The sequence below is a fragment of the Ptychodera flava genome, chromosome 20 (genome assembly GCF_041260155.1).
Source record: "Ptychodera flava strain L36383 chromosome 20, AS_Pfla_20210202, whole genome shotgun sequence".
Classification (NCBI taxonomy): Eukaryota; Metazoa; Hemichordata; class Enteropneusta; family Ptychoderidae; genus Ptychodera; species Ptychodera flava.
The window spans coordinates 10867285-10887985 of record NC_091947.1 but is presented as its reverse complement, the minus strand read 5'-3'; the positions used below and the strand labels follow the sequence as shown (position 1 = coordinate 10887985).

The 20701-nt window shown below is 37.3% G+C and overlaps 2 protein-coding genes and 1 long non-coding RNA gene across 5 annotated transcripts in view; 2 read left to right on the top strand and 1 right to left on the bottom strand.

Annotated features, from left to right (window-relative positions):
- Nucleotides 1-5868: 5868 nt before the first annotated feature.
- Nucleotides 5869-7570, top strand: LOC139120871 (uncharacterized). The gene is made up of 3 exons (XR_011549159.1): nt 5869-5973; nt 6393-6526; nt 7526-7570. It is a non-coding gene; the product is annotated as an uncharacterized lncRNA (long non-coding RNA).
- A 516-nt stretch (nt 7571-8086) lies between these two features.
- Nucleotides 8087-10014, top strand: LOC139120648 (neuronal acetylcholine receptor subunit non-alpha-2-like). The gene is made up of 3 exons (XM_070685170.1): nt 8087-8176; nt 8627-9542; nt 9907-10014. Exons 1-3 carry the CDS (start codon nt 8103-8105, stop codon nt 10012-10014), a joined length of 1098 nt encoding a protein of 365 aa, XP_070541271.1. The 5' UTR covers nt 8087-8102.
- A 581-nt stretch (nt 10015-10595) lies between these two features.
- LOC139120007 (TNF receptor-associated factor 2-like) overlaps nt 10596-20701 on the bottom strand; it is a 25954-nt gene continuing 15848 nt past the window's right edge. For 2 of the 3 annotated variants that reach the window (XM_070684001.1, XM_070683999.1), the window contains exon 7: nt 11142-12803. In XM_070684001.1, the coding sequence (XP_070540102.1) occupies nt 11781-12803 (1023 nt within the window). In that variant the 3' untranslated portion in view covers nt 11142-11780. Of the gene's footprint in view, nt 12804-13566; nt 13654-13778; nt 13854-14342; nt 14508-14653; nt 14756-15862; nt 15933-17934; nt 18409-20701 lie in introns of those variants that run through there. The other variant, XM_070684000.1, reaches the window with a different exon arrangement.

The following is a 20701-nucleotide window of genomic DNA, read 5'->3' as shown; positions in this document are numbered from 1 at the left end:
CCCATTGTGCATTTTGTGATAAAAGCACCAAACTTGGCTCAAATGTGTCTTAATATGTGCTGAACAAATTCAGATACCGAGCCACTGAAAATCTACCGAAGCGTTGCCATGGCAACCATTTTCTCAAAATGGCTGCCAGACAGGTATTTCTCACCTAGTAAATGTCAACTGCAGTCAATAAGAAACTGTGAAAATAGTTATTTGAAAATTCTTTTTAATTTTCTTCACCACCTGACTTGTTAAACGGGTAAATACAGACAAAAAACACAATTCTTATGCATAAAATGCACGGTATTAGATCCTATAAAAGGATGACGCTATGTAAGCAGTCAAGATATGTTAGGCCGTGGGCTAGAGGGGTCTACTTGCACCCCCAGGATAACAAACCTATCTTTTTAGAAGCCTTGGGATCCCTAGAATACGAAATAGAATTTTGACAGGAAAAATATAGGGATGCAATAACTGTTATGGTCGACTTTTGAACGGTACCGCAAAATAACCATTTTGCTCCCCACGTGCATTTTTCTTGTAGTACTTGTAAGTCATCTGCTAAGTTTTTTTTAACATAACCTGACTTGTCGGATATCATTAGAATGGAAATTTATTCCTCTTTAAAATGACATATGTAGTATGCAATATCTTCGATAGATTTTTTATGAAATGGGACCAAAACTTACCCAATACCCCAAAATCTGAAATTCTACCACTTTTTTACCTTGGCATAACACAAAAGGCAATGCTTTGTATGACATCTGTTAATTCGCTACAGGGACATGTCAAAATGTGAATAGACTTTTGATAGGAAAAATATTGGGATGCTATAGGTCTACCGGTCATACTTTGAAGGGTACCGCAAAATTACAGTATTGCCAACTCGCATGCATTTTCGTTAAACCTGTCTTCTTGTAAGTCATCTGCTGAGCTTATTTTTTTACATAACCTAGCTTGTGGGCTAACATTGAAAAGGGATTTTATTCTTCTTTTAGATGACATATTTTAATATGCAATATCTTCCATAGCTTTTATAAAATATGACAAAACTTACCCCATACCCCAAACTTTATATTGCAAATTACTGTCACTGCTTATCTCAAATTCTACCAATTTTTACCTAAACATATTAAAAGGGCAATTCTCTGTGTGCAATCTGTTTTATTTGCTACGGAGACATATGAAAATATAAAAGAGACTTTTAACCGAAAAAAAATTGGAAAAGGAAACTGTAAAGTCAAAGTATTGCGAATCGCATCTTGTTGTTAAACGTCAAATTCTACAATTTTTTAACCTAGACATATAATAAAGGGTAATGCCTTGTATGAAGTCTGTTTTATTTGCTATAAGGACCTGTCACAAATACGAAATAGACTTTTGGGCAATGCCTTTGTGTGAAATGTTTATTTGCTAGAAGGCCGTGTCACAAATATGAAATAGACTTTTAACTGAAAAAATATTTGGACGCAACAGCTGTCACAGTCATGTGTTGAAGGGTACCGCAAAATCATGATTTTGAGACCCACGAACATTTTTATTAACCATGTCTTTGTTTAAGTCATATGCCGAGCCTAACTTATACATAACCTGGTTGTGGGGTATCATTAGCAAAGCGATTTATTTTTCTTTAAGGTGATCTTTTGTAATATACAAATATCCTTTACAGTTTTCATGAAATAGGACCAAGACTTACCTAATACCCCAAAAGATTACATTTCAAATTACGGCTTATCTTACGTTTTACCATTTGCTTTTGCTCCACACAATACAGAAGGCAATATAATGCTTATATGAAATCCGTTTTGTTTGTAACAGACGTATGTCAAAATATGAAGTGAACTTAATATAATTTAGTCGCCACTGGGATCATATTTCTAGGGGTACACAGATACGGCAAATTTCCTGAAACATAATTTTTTATCAAACACGTCTTTATGAAAGAAGTCAGCCAAAATCATAGTCACGGATGATCTCAAAATATTATCAGCATCGTATATTAAATTATTTTGTTTCAAGTTTGTTTTATAAACTGTATCAATGAGCACAGCTAATTCAACAGTTTAGCTGATCCAATAATCGTTCTAAACATTATACATTACATCAAAATTACCTGGGCGTTCCTGAAGAAAAACTTGTATAGATATATCAGAAAGCTGGACTTTCTTCATTAACAAAATATTATGGAATAGATATACCTGATATTTAGCTGCTCTAATTATCGTTTCCAAACTTCATAAATTAGAATAAGTGTCTAAAGATATGTCATATAGCTTGGCTTTCTTCAATAACAAAAATAGGGATTGTCCAATATTAGCTGCTCTAATGATAATTTCTAAACTTTATAAATATGCAGAAATTCAGCTAGCTATTATTAGGTACTTTATTCCTGGATATATCCGATATTTGGTCGATTTAATTATCGTTTCTAAACTTTATAAATTGGCTCAAGTTTAGCTGACATTCTTCAGTAAAATATTTTCAGGATATATCCCATATTGAACCGATCTAATTATCGTTTCTAATCTTTACGACTTAAATCAAAGGATGTTCAATAGTTTAAAAAGCATGTATCTGATACTTGATCGATCTCATTATTGCTTCTACACTCAGTATACTTTTTAAAGTAGTTCAGATTTAGCTGGGCTGACATGTTCAAAACGTTCAAAATTTGGTAATAGCTTTTCTGTAATTGTATGTCACTGAATGTGCAAATGATTTATTGTGAATACAAAACTGCGTAAATTCTCTGAGATTTATGTTTCAATCTGGACTACAGTGTCACTGTTTGTATAGGAAGGTTCCCATTTGATCAGATAATTGGCCAGCCAACACTACCTTGCTTAGGTCTTGGGTGTATGTGTCAAGTGGATAACAAGAAAATGATTGGCAAATATTTAGGATTGTCGTTTAAACTTGTTGTCTTAGCCTATGTAAACACCATGGAAAGGAATAAAATACTCGCCAGCTGACTAGCCATGTAAAAGCAAGCAGAGATCCGGGGAGTGCCAAGCCCGGACGTGACGGACAAAAGTGCAGGATTGTGTTTAGCTTTACTTTCCCTACCTTTCATGTTTGTTAAAACAAAAGAAAGTGGAGTAATACAATTTAATTTATGGTGCCATGTTTTGCATTTTGCAAGTTATGTACGACCAAGAAATTAGTACCAAAATATACGATGTTCAAAATATTATAGGCATGAATCCATATATATATTTATGCAATAGACCATCGACATTGAAATAACTCTAAAACCAATATCTAAATCAAGAAATAGATATCAAATTACAGAAGATACGTTTCATGTGAAATGAATTATGAAAAGTTATGTATAAAATATAGTACATATAGCCGAAAAATAATATAAAAATATGATCGTGTTCTCCACGTGGTCAAATTTTAAACGGCCGCACTTATGTACTAATTGTAGTTACATGATAAATATCTAACATTGACTATTATGGGATTATACAAGAGATTTCCCCAAAAATGTTATTGTTTTTAACGTTAAAACTAGAAGGGTTGTTATACAATCAATATTATTGTACTTTTTTGTATGTAGGCCTACGCGTGAATGTAGATGAACAAGAGTGAGAAATAGGGTTAAATTCCCCGCACAATTTTCCATGTCAGGCCTTGTGATTTAACACCCTGCAAAACTTGTCAATGGCTGACTTATAACAATTAGAAAAGATAATTAGTCAATGTCAAAATATTGCACATATTCAACATTTCTACTCAAGAACACTCCATCCATTGGAAGAACATGGAACAGGCTGTAATTATACTCGGACGCATCATACCCTCCCCACCACAGCCATGGGCCAATCTAGGCCTATTTGCAAAACCTGGTGAGTGTCGCACGCACCAGCTACAACTCTAAAAATGCTTAAAACTGGTGCACCAACGATTAAAAAAAAGAATAAAATAAATAAACTCTAAACAATACCTTCTGATAGTCTAACTACACAGAACAGCTGACAGCTGATCATCGTATAAAACATTCAATTTGACAATTTTGAATCTTCCACTTTTGCCTTGTTTCAACCATATTGTCAATAATTTTATTAAGAGAACCCGTTTTTCTAGTAAAATGAAATTATAAAACAATAAAAAATGCAAATAGTAATCTTAATATGCATTTATGATGGTAATACATCCACTATTCACAACAGACTCATCCCTAAGAGCAGCAACTGTGGGATTTTACAGTAATTGATGGTCGTCATATTTGAAAATGGCCGCCACCAACAACGAGGCTCTACCTGTGAGGGATGGGTATTCAAATTGATCTTAAAACAATAAATATGCAAATGGTAATCTTAAAAGGCATTTATGATGGAAATACGTCCTCTATTCACCACAGAATCATCTGTAGAGCAGCAACTATGGGATTTTATAGTGACTGATGGTCGCCATTTTTAAAAATGGCCGCCACACCAGAACGAGGCTCAACCTGTGGTGGCTCGGTATCCAAATTGATTTATATTATGATAATCTACATTCGTACCAAATTTCATGCTTTTATCACAAAATGCACGATTGTTATGAAAATTTTGGTTATGCCGCACCACTACATGTCGTTTGTAGAGGCTACTGACCATGGGCTGTATACTCTACCCTAAACAACTATGTTCCTTCGATAGGTTCTTCTCTGCGATATGTGACAGGTCTGGTTACATTTAAACAGGTTCACAAATCGTGCTGTAGGTCACCAATGTCATGGGAAAGGGCAAAATAAAATGTCACATAGTTTTCGTACAGGGCGTACAGCGGCTAACTGCAGAGTGACAATTTCTATCGAACGACTCCTGTAACTTGAATAAAAATGAAAGAAAATTTATATGTTTCACTTTTATGCTCTCTGTTATCTACAGATTATTGTATAATTTTAGTCATAAACTGACCCTACGGGCTAGCGCTGCCTGTGTTATGTAGTACAGGACTGATAAAGATTCTGGGACGTTATTTTATGGAAGTTATTTCCTACATGAAGTGACCAACTGTCGATTGGAACCATGCAAGCTGTATTGCTCTGAAGGTATCGCCATTATGTCGTTTATGCAGATACTGACTACAACAACAGTGCGATCAATTTAAACAGCTGAAAGCATGTAAGTAGCGAAAACTTTTGGTATTCCCGGTCGTCGTTGAAGAAATACCATTCACCGATGATGAATGAAACAGTACAGTTATAATCTCAAAATTCATAATATCATGTACCCAAAACCAACGGCTCAGAAGCAGTGAAGCAACTTGTGCGATGCAATCCATCATCGACCATCGAGCTGAATTCAGTCGTACGCCCTAGCCGTACGAATCACAGCTCATTGCACTTATCCTTTATCAGAAGAGTCCTAAATAACTTTGATTATAGCGATGGTGCGGCGCCGCTTAGTGACAACATGGACAAAGTACGGTACCCTGCCTTCCGATAATTCTTGCTTGGATTGTTTGGGCATTGAGACAGCGCTTAACAAGTTCGCGTGACTGAATCCGTATCGCACAGTCTTATGGGTAAAGATATTTTTTGAAATCTAAACTACGAAATGTTTTAAGTAAGTATTTTTATGCAACATGATCTAACAAAAATGAGCCCAGACAATTTTCTGAGCTTTCATAAATACGACAGAATGTCAAGTTATTGATTTTTCTTGTGTACTTTGGCTTCGACTGATCAGTTAGACAAATACGGATCATAGATTATCGATGTACAATATTAGGCCGCTTTTCAAAATCATTTGTCCAAGAATTAATTCGAATACGTCATGTTTATTCAGCCTTTCTGATTTGCGGTATTATTAAAAATTTTGCATTGTCATGGCGACGGTCAATATATTCCTATATACTATGACTAGTCACTGGATTTTGTACTGTCTGGTGAGATTCGGAGAGGAGCTCACCGGTGCAAGATGTCACTCCCTTCTGTAGTTATTGCTGCGTGTACTTTATTAGCCATATCTCTGACAGCAGATGTTACACTGGGTAGGTAGTCACCACAGAGTGGCAGTTAGCCATAATTTACGTTTTGGAATCTGTAACATAACAGAATCTACCAGTGATATTTTTCTGATTCTCATGAGAAGAAAATTGCTCACCACTTAGTATGCCAATGCATTTCTACACTTATTTTATGACTCCAGGTTAAAATGGAACCGTTACTATGTTATGATTTTTATCCATGGAATTATTAAACTTCTGTTAATGTTGTATAAAAACAGTATTGACTATGTCTTCCAAAATTAAACATATATGCCGATGGTAGGTACAAATAGTTCGTATGGTTGGTTTCAGTCATTGTTATAGCGTGTATTTTTTTGAATTTCCGAGACTGTTCACTGTGAAATTAATATTCAGTTTAATCAGGTTTTGACTTTTGCAAATTCACTTGTCGTTAATTACAGCCAGTGTTTACGACATCGAGGAACAATTACAGCAACACCTTTTCAGCAATTACAGTAAATATGTGAGGCCAACAGAAAGCGGAGAAACTATCGTCTTGGATTTCGGTTTTTTTCTCATGATGCTGTTAGATGTGGTACGTATTTTATCGAATCATAGACCCTCGAGGGTCCAACAAGCAACGTAGATAATATATCAAGTCAGAGAGATTTTTGCAACAAAGACAAAGGGTTCTCCACTATTAGCAGAGCTCGTAAGTTTCAGAAATTTATTAGAAGTTTGACTCGGTGAAGAACTCTTCTGGTAAATACCGTTTGCTTCAATCTATGTTTCATTTAAACATGCTCTTGTCGTGGTAGCTGAATCAAAACAGCAGCAACATATATTTCACATTTCAGGTAATCAACATCCAACTCGGAGCCAGGTATGTTGGGTATAATGCGAGCACGAAGCTATTTGTACCAAAAAAGAAGTGTTCGCAATCGAAAGGGCTTATTTGTGTTTATGGCATTAAAAGTTTTCCTCCGTACATAGCTTTAGCACGAAAGTAAAGGAGCCAGAGACAGATCATTGTTGACGCAAAGGATACTTAGCACGCGTAGCTTACTCGCCAATGGAAGCAACACAGACGACAAAAAGTGAAAACGCTTTTTTAGCGAAGCACGAGCCAAATGCACGCGCTAAGTAAACAAGCACTGGTTAAACAATTCGTCCAATCAGAACAATGTATCGGCGTGTCTCGCGCGCTGACGTACAATTCTGAGTAATATATATTCTTCAGTGTTTACGAGTAATCCCTATACCTTTCCACAATGTTCTCTGATTTAGAACGAAATCAACGCATCTTTTTCAAACTGGTAATACTAATATAAGCGCCCTCACATACATTCAAAAGGTTTATAATACGATGGTTTCAATCGGGTTAGAACACAATTTACGGTACCCAGTCACTTTGTTTCTGCTCACGTATCTGTTACATTCAGAATCAAAGTTGGGTAAAAAAATCGCGAGTGTAAACTTTAAATGTGCACGTAGACCCTTGTCCGCGAGAAGGTGCACATTAATGTTTATTATATCAGTTACATCTACGTGTACAAAACGAGATAAATCATTTTTGTTGTTTTCCCACCAACAGGATGAAAAAGAACAGGTTATGAAGACCAGAGGTTGGACAGAACAGGTAATGATAACCCAGTGATAGCGGACGTCTACTGTAAAGTAAGAGGGTGGAAGGTCAAGCTATTTTTTAAATCTCGACGGCATTGATATTAATGATACGGCATGTCTAATGCAATCATTTGCCTTAAAACTGACGTGTGCATGGGCGACTCGCCATATATCGCAACAATACGTTTCAGAACGTCAGTGAATTTCAATGATGTTACAAACTCATTTTTTCATTCATAAAAAGTAAATTTATCTTTACAGCTACATTAATCACGGTAATATTTTGCCAGTTTAACATTGGTGCATCAATAAAATAATTCTTAATCATTGAATCGTTTTCAGTTTACATTTGTGATAAATTATTGTAAACAATTTTAATCAAGTCTTTCATTGAAGAACATATTCGTAAATATATCTCCTGTTCTCATTTGATGCATGCTGATTATATACCGTCATTGTACTTGTTTATAATGACAAAGACGGACAATTTTTTTTTAATTTATCCCCAGAGGTGGACAGATAATCGTCTGATATGGGACCCTGACATGTATGGAGGAATCACGAGGACGATAATACCATATAGCTGGCTGTGGATTCCAAATGTAGCTATTGTAAGAAGGTAACCGTACGCAAAAAATATCATTGTTCAATGTAATATATGAACCCCCCCCCCCCCGTTGTATAACAACATCATCAAAGAAACAAAGAATCATGATAGTAAAGTAGAATTTATGCTCATCTGCATAAGACAGAAGTCATATTCAAGACGCCTTTATAAACTCGGAGAGATTTGACAAATCGTTGATGCCTTGAATACAATGTTTTGTTAAAGGTATACTGTCACCTGTTCCAATTTTGCCACATTTACCATGGAAAGAGAAAATCTAACAAATCACAGATTTTAAGCGGGTGGCCGCTTTTTAAAAACAGCTCCCTCGCATGGGTATGTTGAATACCAAGGAACGCCCCTTTGACCATATATAGGCATATTTAGATTACAGGTGACCATACACTTTTAATGACTGACTCACCTCACTACTTTCTTTCTTACTTCTGCGTTCCTTTTTAGTGCAAACGATAGGAATTACTTGTCTGAAACAAAAACTGTCGGGGTATATTACAATGGCACGGTACGCAACATCCCACAGGACGTGCTGGAAACTCCCTGCATCCTCGATATCCGTTACTTTCCCTTCGACCGACAGCAATGCGTGGTATCTTTCACGACGTGGAATCTGTTGGCCAACGAAATGATCATCAGAGCCAATCCGAAAAATGTCGATGTCTCGTTCCTTCTCAAACACACAGAATGGGACATCGTCGGGAGTTCGTCATCAATGCTATACATCTACAGTGATATCGATGATAGTAACTGGACCGCGGTCGATTTCACGTTGCATCTGAAGAGGAAACCACTCTACTACATCGTCAACATCATTTCACCGTCCATCGTACTGGCAGTACTGACACTCTTCGTCTTCTTCGTACCCTGCGATGCCGGGGAGAAGTTATCTTTCTCCGTGTCTATCGTTATAGCAACATCGCTCTACAGTGTAATAGTGTCAGACATCATGCCGGTGACGTCAGAATCCGTACCCTTCATCCTTCAGCTTCTTTACTTCAACACAGGAACCGTTGCAGTGTCCATTGGTATCAGCATCTTTATCCTGAGGGTCCATCACCATTCGGAGAACGACTTGGCCATGAACTCGAAATTACAACTTATGTTCCTTGAAATTCTGCCTCCCTTAGTGGGTCTGAGGCCATTTAAGCGTAGGGTGAACGCCGTCAGTCCAAGTGATAAAGATGTTAGCCGCAATGATAGCCACATGGACTTAGTTTCCATCGAAGATTATGGCGAGGATGGAAAATGTGGAAAAACTAAGAAATTAGACCATGACAGAAAAATGTCGCTGATATTTGATATTGCTCAGAACGTCAGGGACATTGGTGACAAGTTTAAGGATGAATCGAAAGATAATGAGGTGAGGAAATTACATGTATTAAGTTCTTCTTGCCATTATCAAAGTATTTTTGTTCAAGCAACACTAAAATTGCCTTTAAACCAGCCATTGAAGCATTCTCAGCCAATTTCTAAAATTTGTCTTATGAACTATAATTTGACTAAATCGTGTTTTTCAATGATATTTACGTCAAAATATGATCAATAGCTATTGTATTGGCAATGATATTGAAGCCTTAGAATACAATGGGCGACTTTGTTTACAAGGAAACATGAAAATCAGGAGGCATTACCAGGACAACAAGTGTAGAACATGTCTGCCTAAAATGTAATGGGTGTATGATACCCAATATAAAAGTTCCAAATGTTGTCTTATCTCCCAACAGCTTCTTCAAGCCTGGAAGTATCTCTCCGTTGTCCTTGACAGGCTATGTTTCTTTACGCTGCTAATTGTCTACACAGTCGGTGTAATCGCCCTCTTCTCGAAAATTTGAAATCCTTTGCGACTGACATAATCAAACCAAGACGTTTAGCTCGCTGACGAAGTGAATGGATTCCAGTACATCTATAAACTAAGGTTCCCAGAGTATGAGCTTTGGACGTCGGCAACAACACGTTAAGGTAGAGTGCGCCTCGGCAACATATTCGGACTCTCAATCTCTTACAATTCTGTGAGAATCCATTTTAAAGATTACAATTCTGTGAGAATCCATTTAAAGGTCGTGGAGTTAGTTAAATTTTCACCGCCATATTTTTATTTGCGAAAATCGAAAAATTGATTTTTCCCTTTTAGTAAAGGCGTGGATGGCGACAATTTAGAATACCAAAAGTTGGTAAATTTTGGTAATTTATTTCTCTAGTACCAAATTTTGTATGGTGATCCCTAATTTTACGTCTTGATTTCGAGAGGAAATGTTTGAGCTTTCTTACTTAGAGTTCGAGCAAAAGGATACTGCCTTAATATTAGTAACAGCACAAAGATTTCATATGCTCAGCTCTCTTCCTGCAACCTGAACTCAATCACCAGAACCAACTCCACCAAGATTTCTGGATAGAGTTCTTACCAGGTTATTACGTCTTGTGCCTGTGTTTGCACATTTGAAATATGATTTATTTGCTGTGTTTATATATTTGCTATATTTTTTCATTCCAAAACTCCTGCTCAGATTTCTGTTGGTCATGCTATGTGGAAGAACGATTTTCTCCCTTGTAATGTTTTATTTTACGAGCAAAAGTAGACTGAAAGATCCGTCGCTGGATGACGAGAGCCCGAGAGAGCGTCCTCGAGCGATGGACCTATCAGTCAAGAGCAAGAGCTGTATATTTTGATAACATGTGCAATCAGTTTACTTTTGTTCTGAAAAAGAAACATTACATTTTCATATTTTACAAATGTTGAAATGCACTGTATCAGCTGTGCAACTGTACACACTGCGTACAATATTTAAAACTATATTGGACGTTACGTATACCTACAGGCTATGTTAACAAATATTGAACACCATCATGCGCTTCAAGATTATTTTAAAGGAGAAAGATAAAGTATTTACAGTTTTAGAAAGTGAGCAAATATTTATAGAGTACAAAATAATTATGTAGGTGCTTGTTATGTAATGTAATATTGATAAACCTGTCTGCTTTTGTTGTCACTGAATGACATGTGTGGATTTTAATAGACTATTATAATAGAATGAGGTGAAGGCTTAATTTGGAATGAAAGAGTCCGGCATTAAGAATATGTATTGCATAAAATTCTTTGGATGTTGTTCCGTCTTCCATCTTGTCTTCAACTCCCATTTTAGTAGAAATCATACTTACCCGAACTCACGATATGATTGAAAGAGATGTCCGCTGTAATCTGTCGTTCTGTGCAATTTGGATGTTTCCTAAAGTGTATTGATCAAATATCTAAATTTATCACACGATGTATTCATCACACTTATATTTTTACTGGAGTCGTTTCAAACTAACTGGTTGGACGCATAGTTCCTGATTGGATAGGATCACGAAAATACACTACAGACTTATGATACAAACCATTCGACAAAAGATTTCGGCGCGAACGTTACAACAGATAAAAGATGCAATTCGTTCAACGTTTATAACTGTTCGGAAGGGTGAAAAGTTGCTCGTTTTGACGCAGAAAGGGGGACGTCTTCACCTTTTGTGATAAGGCATGGCTTAATGTTTTCATGTAGTCAAATATTAAAGCAGTAATCCCGCCATCGTGTTACTTCTGTCCAGACCTTTCATAAGCTTACTAGGCGATGTCGGTCGTGTCGACGGAGATTTTCAGAAACGCGATGTCGTCTTTGACGTAAGCATGCCGAGGACTGTCTAACAGGGACAATGGCATAAACAAGGGACAACCGCTGGCAATGTTCATGTCGTTGACCGGCCGTCTGAAGGAACTGGATGTTGGATCCGGACGGAAAGCATCTACGACGTGTTCCCTGTTATTCTGATCGATCCAAGTGAACGTCACCTTCTGACGGAACGGCCATCGCAAGAGGGCGTCATACTCACCCCTCATAACGACAAAGAAAAGAGACACGTGATTTCCCTTGCCCATGCCATCTCCATTGAGGTACACGCGGGCGCACATTTTGTACCCATGGTAGCTCGTATAGAAACACGGCGAATAAAATGAGACATTTCTGCCTGAGAGGGCGTCCCTCCGTTTTCTACTGAAATCACTGATCTTCCAAACGTGTGAGCCATCATATGAAGCCAGCTCTAGAGATTGTATTCTCAAGTCTTGCTCGGCTAAAGCTATATCTTTCATTGCAATTATCCTATCCTGAGCTTTTATTTTACGTTCTAATGATTCTATCAGTTCCCTATCTTGCCTCCGTCCTGATTCTAGATTCCTGAGAGCTGTTAAGTTTTGTTCTAGCTGGTTTTTCAGTACACTCAGAACACCCTCGTATGTTACCAGCTTTGTTTCAAGGATTGTCAAAGTATTTTTCAGTTTCTCCGTAACCTTTTCATATTGTTGAACATTTCCGGATACGGAAAATTGAGACGAATTCGCAACCATCGACTGTCTTGCTTTAATGTCTTCTTTTTCTTTCTTAATGTCAGCCTGGAGTGTTTCTATCGCTTGTACAAGGCCACTTAGCTGTCTTTCGTGTTTCGCAATTGCCACTTTCAAGTCGTCGCAGCGGCGCTGATCGTGAATGTCTTCTGCTGTTTCTGATAGCCGTGTTACCGCAAGGAGTAAACACGATAAATGTTCCGTTGCATTTTTCGAGTCATGTTTCTGAGTCTGGTCAATTTCAACCTTAGAAAGAGAACGAGAAAGAGTGTTCTTGTTTACATCAATCAAATGAGTTTGGGAACAAATGAAAACAAAATGAGTGAGTGGATTACGAGCAGAAAATATGATTTTAGCGAAGAAAATGGTATGTACAGATGTACATACGTACTTGTGTATGTATGTATGTATGTATGTATGTATGTATGTATGTATGTATGTATGTATGTATGTATGTATGTATGTATGTATGTATGTATGTATGTATGTATGTATGTATGTATGTATGTATGTATGTATGTATGTATGTATGTATGTATGTATGTATGTGTGTATGTATGTATGTATGTATGTATGTATGTATGTATGTATGTATGTATGTATGTATGTATGTATGCATGCATGCATGCATTAAAATTTTGATGGTGAAAGAGGTGAAGGATTGAATAGAAAACGTCAACGGACATTAAAATATCTTTCGAGGTAGCTAAGCAGACCCCGCATGAAAGAGTTACGCACTTCTTTTGAGTAAACCATTTAAAAAAATAGAATGTAGAGTGTTCTAAAACTGTTACATTGACGAAATCCGAACGTTTGTGTTTTATTTCCTTGAAAATCAACAAGTTGATGCAATGTTGAACAAATAGCGTATGAAAAAACGTCTTTTCGCACTATTATTTTTCTGTTTGTTAGGTTACACATTTTGTAAAAAAATAGAGATTTATCGGCATGCATAGAGCTTTATTGAGATTTGTAGAGATTTTACTAAGATTCAGTTTTTATAACTTACCATGTGGTTACACCCTAAGTCCTTGTATTTACATGGCACCAAACGTTTTTCACAATCACCGTTTTCAGCATCAATATGCCGGGTCATCTGCGGAACAAGAATAAAAGTTTATGATATGCAACATTTTCGTGATCGATTCTCTTGATTAAACGCATGCACATTAACATGGATTGCAAAACCGTTATTGTACTGACATATCTTCAATTACTTACCTCTGCCCGTGCAATGGCTGGTCTGTTGCAATATTTGCAGGTAATGGGATATTTCGAGCATACTTCTAAGTGAGTCTGAATAAAGAAAATATGAAAATATACACAGAAAACTGTCAGAATGTAGTCACAGAACTGTCTTTACTTCATTTGTGTTGTCGAACTATGAAGGTTCTTGACAAAGCAGATCGAAGCCTGAGGAGTCAGATTAGATCTAGATGCTAAATATCAAAAGCAAATGTGACAAAATACGAGTTTACACATTTCGTGGGAGTATAGAGCGTTATATTGTGAATATTGTTCCCTTTCTTTTCGATACGTATCCCGACTTTTACAGTGCAATCAACATCATGGTTGAAACTGGAACAGCAAATATTAACAAATTGTCTCGTCAGTTAAAGCCGAAGTGTCATGATCGGTATCAATTCGATCTTTGGAAAGCCAGATGTAGAAATCATGTGATGTCTATTTCCTCAATCATGCACATCGACCAACATTCCCGAGAGGAATTTTCGTGCAAACTTCGATTCGAGATGGCGTTGGAGAACACGAACTATGAACACATGCCTTCATCTCCGTGTGCTTCAAATTTGTTTCACAGTACTGGCATGGAACTTTTCTCATTCCACATCTGTCAGTGAGGTGCTCGTCAAGATCGATTCTGCAGATTATCTCGCCACATCCCTTATTGGTACACGATATCTTGTGGAACGGACAACTGTCAGCATGAATCTGCAAATCATCGAACAAACACAGGAGGCTGATTGTAATTTTTTTATCAAATTTATGAGAGATAGAATTGTATCTGCCAGATTGCATGATTTGTGGGTGCTAAGAACAGTGTATGCGACTGGTAAGGTGATAAAATACATATATACCTCATCATATTCGATATAATTCCCTGACCATTGGCACTTTGCATTCTGGCATTGGACACTGATATTTCGTAGTTCTCTCAGAATAGCCCTGTCAGAAAATGACTGAAAACAGAAAAAACACCTGTGGAAATGTAATCCAAAGCCATGTATTTTCCTGTTCAAGACACTTAGCAACCAGGGACAATTTTGGTTGTATATTACAAGGAAGTTAAAATGGCAAGCGATACTCATGATAGTGCATTTGACGTGACAGAAAGCACCCCTGTATACATGTACAGTCAAGTTACAGGTGCAGCCAACGAACAGTGCACCTTTACATGTAAAGGGGTCTTTTTCATGATAAGACATATTGTGTAAACTAATTTTAAGTCCGGAGGGTAATTAATAAGCTCTTCATATTTTGCCCTCCAACTGAACATTTTTCGACTTACTCTCCCGCACTCAAACTTCATTTTTACCCACTCCCAATATATGTTTGCCTGTTCCCCTCCCCATTGTGAATTGTTGAAGCTTCCCTGCCCTGTGGCGAAAAAAACTTGTCGATTTCCCCTGCCCTGAAAAAAATTCCCTTTAAAATTTTATCATTCTCTGCAGACATGAAGCCACCCTGCCTTGTGATAAAAAAACAACTGTCTATTTCCCCCGGCCCTGTGAAAAAGCAACTAAGTAACTTCCCCTCTCGTTTTTCCCCAATCCCGGTCCCCAGGCCAATCAACCGATATCTGCCCTACCTGACAAAAAAAAACGTAAAATCTGCTCCCTGCTAGCTAAAAATCATGTCCCCTGCCCAACCAAAATCAAAATTTCCCCTGCCCTCAAAAATTTGTTCCAACAATAGCTATTTCGATGAATAGCTCCGTTGGCTGCATTACTCGAACAATGATTCAACCACCGTATATAGAACTGTTGGTATCCCTGTCTGCTCTCAATGTCGATCGAATGTATACAACAAGACATGCATTAGTTAATTTGAAAGAGGAACTGAAACACTATCAGGTGATGTCAACAAGAATACATATCAAAGAGTACACTTAAGTTGCTATGCATTGTTTACTCTGCCAACATGTTCAGCTATAATAGTTCAGTTAAATATTGGATACAGTTCCAATACAGGTGAATAGCTGTTTCTATTCGAAATGGCGGGTTTTATTCAAGTATTAACAGGGCACACAAATACTAGTTACATTGACCGCTCTAAAGTTTATGCACCTCATTCTTCGATAAAATCGTATTCGTCGAATCTTCGTCCAGGCAACCTTTGCATCGAGGCTGCTCTTCGCTGCACAAAGTAAAAGAAAAGTGGTGGATCAGTTGTATGTCACTAATGTCCCATAGCGAAAGCATGCTTGTGCAGTATTCATTTTACGCCTGCATGTATTAATGACCCGTATTATTTTGTAGCTTTTGCTTCAGAAGAGTAAGTGGACATATCTTGCAATATCATCAGAAAACAGTCAAGAACGATTTCAATCCGATCCATCAATATGTCAACCATCAGGTGAAGCCAACGAACAATGCACTTTTAAAAGGGGTCCTTACTATGATAAGATATATTGTGCAGGACAAGTAATGTGAACTAACTAATTTTAAGTCGAGAGGTTAATTGATTAACTGTTCATAATTTGCCCTCCAACTGAAACTTTTTCGACTTACCCTTCCGCACTCAAACTTCATTTTTACCCACTCCCCACATATTTTTGCCTGTTTCCCCTCCCCATTGTGAATCTTTGAAGAACCCTTGCCCTGCGGAGAAAAAAACTTGTCGATTTCCCTTGCCCTGGAAAAAAATTCCCTTAAAATTTTATCATTCCCTGCAGACATGAAGCTCCCTTGCCTTGTGATTAAAACAAACTGTTGATTTTCCCCATATTTAATTTTATAAATAGGCTCAACTTCCCCTGTCCCCGTTTTACAAGTAACTTTTCCTCTCCTCGTTTTACCCCGTTCCCGGGCCTCAGGCCAATCAACTGATATCTGCCCTGCCCGACAAAAAACTAAAATCTGCTCCCTACCAGCTAAAAATATGTCCCCTGCCCAAGCAAAATTAAAATCTCCGCTGCCCTCAAATAGCTTTTTCGATGAATAACTACGTTGGTTCATAGACCCTCGAGAGGTTTTTCTCGGGGGTCTATGGTTGGCTGAACCTGGACCATTGTACAACTACAATTGTATGCAAATAAGTGGTACAAAAGATAACGTCGGATCTTTTTAAAGCAACTATTCGGGTTGCTAAACTTTGAAACCAGCCAAACGACCTCGAAACTATCTAAAAACCAGTAAGTAAACCAGTATAAACTAGCATAAACCACCCATTTCAAGAAGTAAACCACCTGAAACAAGCACAATATGTACACAGGAGCAAAATCTAGTTCAAAACTCACACAGAAACCAGCAGAAACCACCCAGAAAGATTGATCATGGCAAAAATCCTATATATGGCATCAACAAGTTAAGGGGGCCCCACTTATCTCATTCAAATACCCGATGTTGTTCATTATAGGGACTGGTCAGTTCCTTCAGCTTTGCGGTTTCACCCTGTTTCTGACTTTGCTGATAGGGGTGTCACCATGTTTTAGAAATGCTCAATGGGAGGATCAATGCATATGTGTTTTTGAATTACAACACGGACTCATACTTGCCAAAATACCATACCAGCCACTAATTGCATCATTCAGAGGCAGCATCCGGCACCCTTTGGGCTCATTAATATATCATAGATATATATCAGAGGTATTTGGATATTATTGAAAGTGTTTTGCTAAGTCTACTAATAATGAAATCTTCAGTTCATATGAAAAGCATGGCAAATTCTTGATCCTGTTATGTTTTCTCTTTGAAAATTCAGTATAGGAAAGCAACATGCACTAATATTTCACAATGCACTTGATACAGTGACATATTTTAGAAGGAGAAAAATGACACTTGAGATACTTTTCGTTCTCATTGATGCAATTTACCAAAAACACAGAATAACTCAATATTTAAAATATACTCCAAAAATACATATTGAATTTATATTTCACCTTTGGTTTACCTTTGTCGTTGGGGGTGGGTGGTGGTAGGATGATGGGTGGTTCACCCTGTTTTCGAAAGTAAGAATAGGGTCACCCTGTTTTCGAAAGTTGGAATAGGATGTTAGCCACTTTTTGACGTAAGCAAAAAATTCCACCGCCCCCCCCCCCCGGCCGAAGAAACTGACCAGTCCCTTATCAGTGAATAATCAGCACAGTTGACAAGATGTCGCAGTTTTCACCTTATGGTTTTGACATGAAAATACTCACTTTGAAATCGCCGTTTCGAAACATAAGTTGCAGAAGCGATGGCCACACTCTGTTTGTACCGGGGTACGTAGTATATTTCTGCATTCGTTGCATTTGTATTTCGATCGCAGTCTTGAATCTGCCTCATCTGACAAACTACCCGCCATAGGATACTTTGTTTTGTATCAAACGTCTGTTCTGTATATTTTTCCGTTTAGAGCCGTCTCGTTCTTCACTCAGATATCTGCTCGAAAAGCCCACCATGTTAAACCATGTACTTAAGTGATCCTACACGAGGCTGAATCATTGTGACACTTTGTTCTGGACTGTAACCTTGCAGCCTGTGTGTTTTATATCATTGTTCAGTTGAAACCCGGAAATACGTTGCAAAGTTATTTATTTGGCCCCTTCATCCTAAGCTCTAAGGCAGCGGTCAGTTATCGTGGCCTGAGTGGTTAAGGCAAAAATGCATGGAGTCATCTCATCTGAAATGTCACACATCGCGATGGGGGGTCACTTTAAAATTTTGTTTAAAAGCTTCGTTTCAATGTACACAAGTCTACATACACGTATTTTGGGTCTCATTAACACCCAGCCTACATGTATAAAGGCGTGTCTTGCCATAAATTGTGCCTGCAGACTGAAAACTACAAAGAACCAAGGTGGAAGGTCGATATTTAATGAAGACCTGGCATATATTTAAAAGTGTACTTTGTACTGTTGAATAGCTGAACTGTTGATATCAAACATTAACATATTCACTAACAATAGATGCACGAAAGTTGTCCCGTGATACCCAAACAGGGTAAATAGATAACAAGTAATTTTGACTTTGTCACGGTTGCTCCATTGTCAGATAATATTGGGACATGACAATAAAGAAAATACATAGGAGTAATTTTCAGTGTGAATTTCTTTGAATATATATTAAATACATATGAAAATGTTATAAATATATTGCAAAATGTATTTAGTTTCAGCTGGGAGTCAGCGTAACTCCTGTAACCTCCACAAATGTAATAATCTCCACAAATGTAATGTCAACCACAATTGTAATAAAATCAACCACAAATGTAATAAAATAGTCAACCATAATGTAACAACCCGCAACCACAAATGTAATAAACAAATTAACCATAAATGTAATAAACTCAACCATAAATGTAATAAACTTGAACTTGCATATGTGATCATTTGTTTATCAATGCCCTGAGTAAATAATAACTTTAATAAGACTAGTGTAATGTTATTGCATACTTTCCTGAAACTCGGTTTCATTTCCGAAACACAGAATAGAATATTTTGAGAACGCTATCAGAAAACGGCGAGGTACTGATCCAACCGTTAGATAATGGTAGTGGAACAGCAGTTCTGGACACTGATAATTACATAATAAGGAAGCGTCAAAATAACTCGTCAACCAGTGATACCACACAAAGTTTATGACAGATGACTCAGAACAAATAACAGAGAAATATAAAACCTTATAACAGAAACTTACGACACAAAACATGTTGACGAGAACATATATTTCAATCTAGTAAAAAACAATACGAACACTACCTTGAACACAGTAGAACAAAATTAGACATCCTGGCATCTCTAGTGAAGGAACAAACTTCAAGTGGGACAACATAGGAATACAGACAATCTATCGATTATTCTACACAATTATCCACTGAAGACGAATTGAGGCAATTGATTAAGTACGGCAATTTTCGAACAAACGGCGTTAAAGGATCGTAGTGTTATACAGTCTTCCCCACTCTGGAGTAGAGACTGCACTGACATTCAGATTACAGCTGTGTCTCGCCATGACCAATCAGTTCTGTACACAAAAAAGGGAAACGTAAAATACACTTTCAAATATGCAAAACACACTAAACGCAAACAATTAAGAAATGAATAATGTGTGGAGTTGCTTTCCTTATTACATAGATCAATATTTAAGGGCTAATTCCTCAATTGCAACGACAAAATAGATTTATTACATTTATGGTTGACAAGTATTACATTTATGGGTGATTTTTTATTACATTTATGGTTACCATTTATTACATTTGTGGTTGGTGTTTTTATTACATTTATGGTTGATTTTTGTTACATTTATGGGTGATATTACATTTATGGGTGCATTTTATTACAATTGTGGTTGATATTACATTTGTGGAGATTATTACATTTGTGGGAGGTTACAACTCCTACCTATGAAGGAGGTTGAGACGTGACATGGCTTCAATAAAGAGTTCTTGAGCGTAGCACTCTAGTTCTCTGTGGTTCTCCCTTGGCCTTACAAATGAGTAGAGGAAGCCTATGTTACTGGCAATTTCATGACCCTCCTTTGCCTTACGTTTTGTTATTTTCGGTATGACAGTATTGGAATTGCATCTTTCCTGCGGGAAATGCATCTTTGTGAACATACAAACTTTTGCATGTTTTGTGTTGATACTCTCTTGATCAAAGGGGACAATTAAGGAAAAAACGACGTGTTGATATGAGATGATCCGAAGTATGAAGTACGCTGTTATTTTTATAATATGCAAATAATTACTGGAACTATGTATGAAGACAACGTACAGCCGGTCACTTTACGTTGTACCTGCCGGCTACAGGAAATAAACGGCTTTGCCTTAGAGGCTAATTGCTGTAACTTTTGATGTTTTTAAGTAGTTTTGTTTTGTGTCGACTGCAAATTCTTGATCTACTCCCCAAAACTTATTGAAATACCTACAATGTCACTTGGCAATACAGCAAATGCGCTGTTTACTGTTTATGTTCCGGACCAGAG

Excerpts from the sequence above, each read along its gene's own strand:
- LOC139120648 (XM_070685170.1), top strand. The coding sequence starts at position 8,103 with ATGTATGGAGGAATCACGAGGACGATAATACCATATAGCTGGCTGTGG. Across the intron at positions 8,177-8,626 it reads AATGTAGCTATTGTAAGAAG|TGCAAACGATAGGAATTACT; the intron begins GTAACCGTACGC and ends GTTCCTTTTTAG. Across the intron at positions 9,543-9,906 it reads ATGAATCGAAAGATAATGAG|CTTCTTCAAGCCTGGAAGTA; the intron begins GTGAGGAAATTA and ends ATCTCCCAACAG.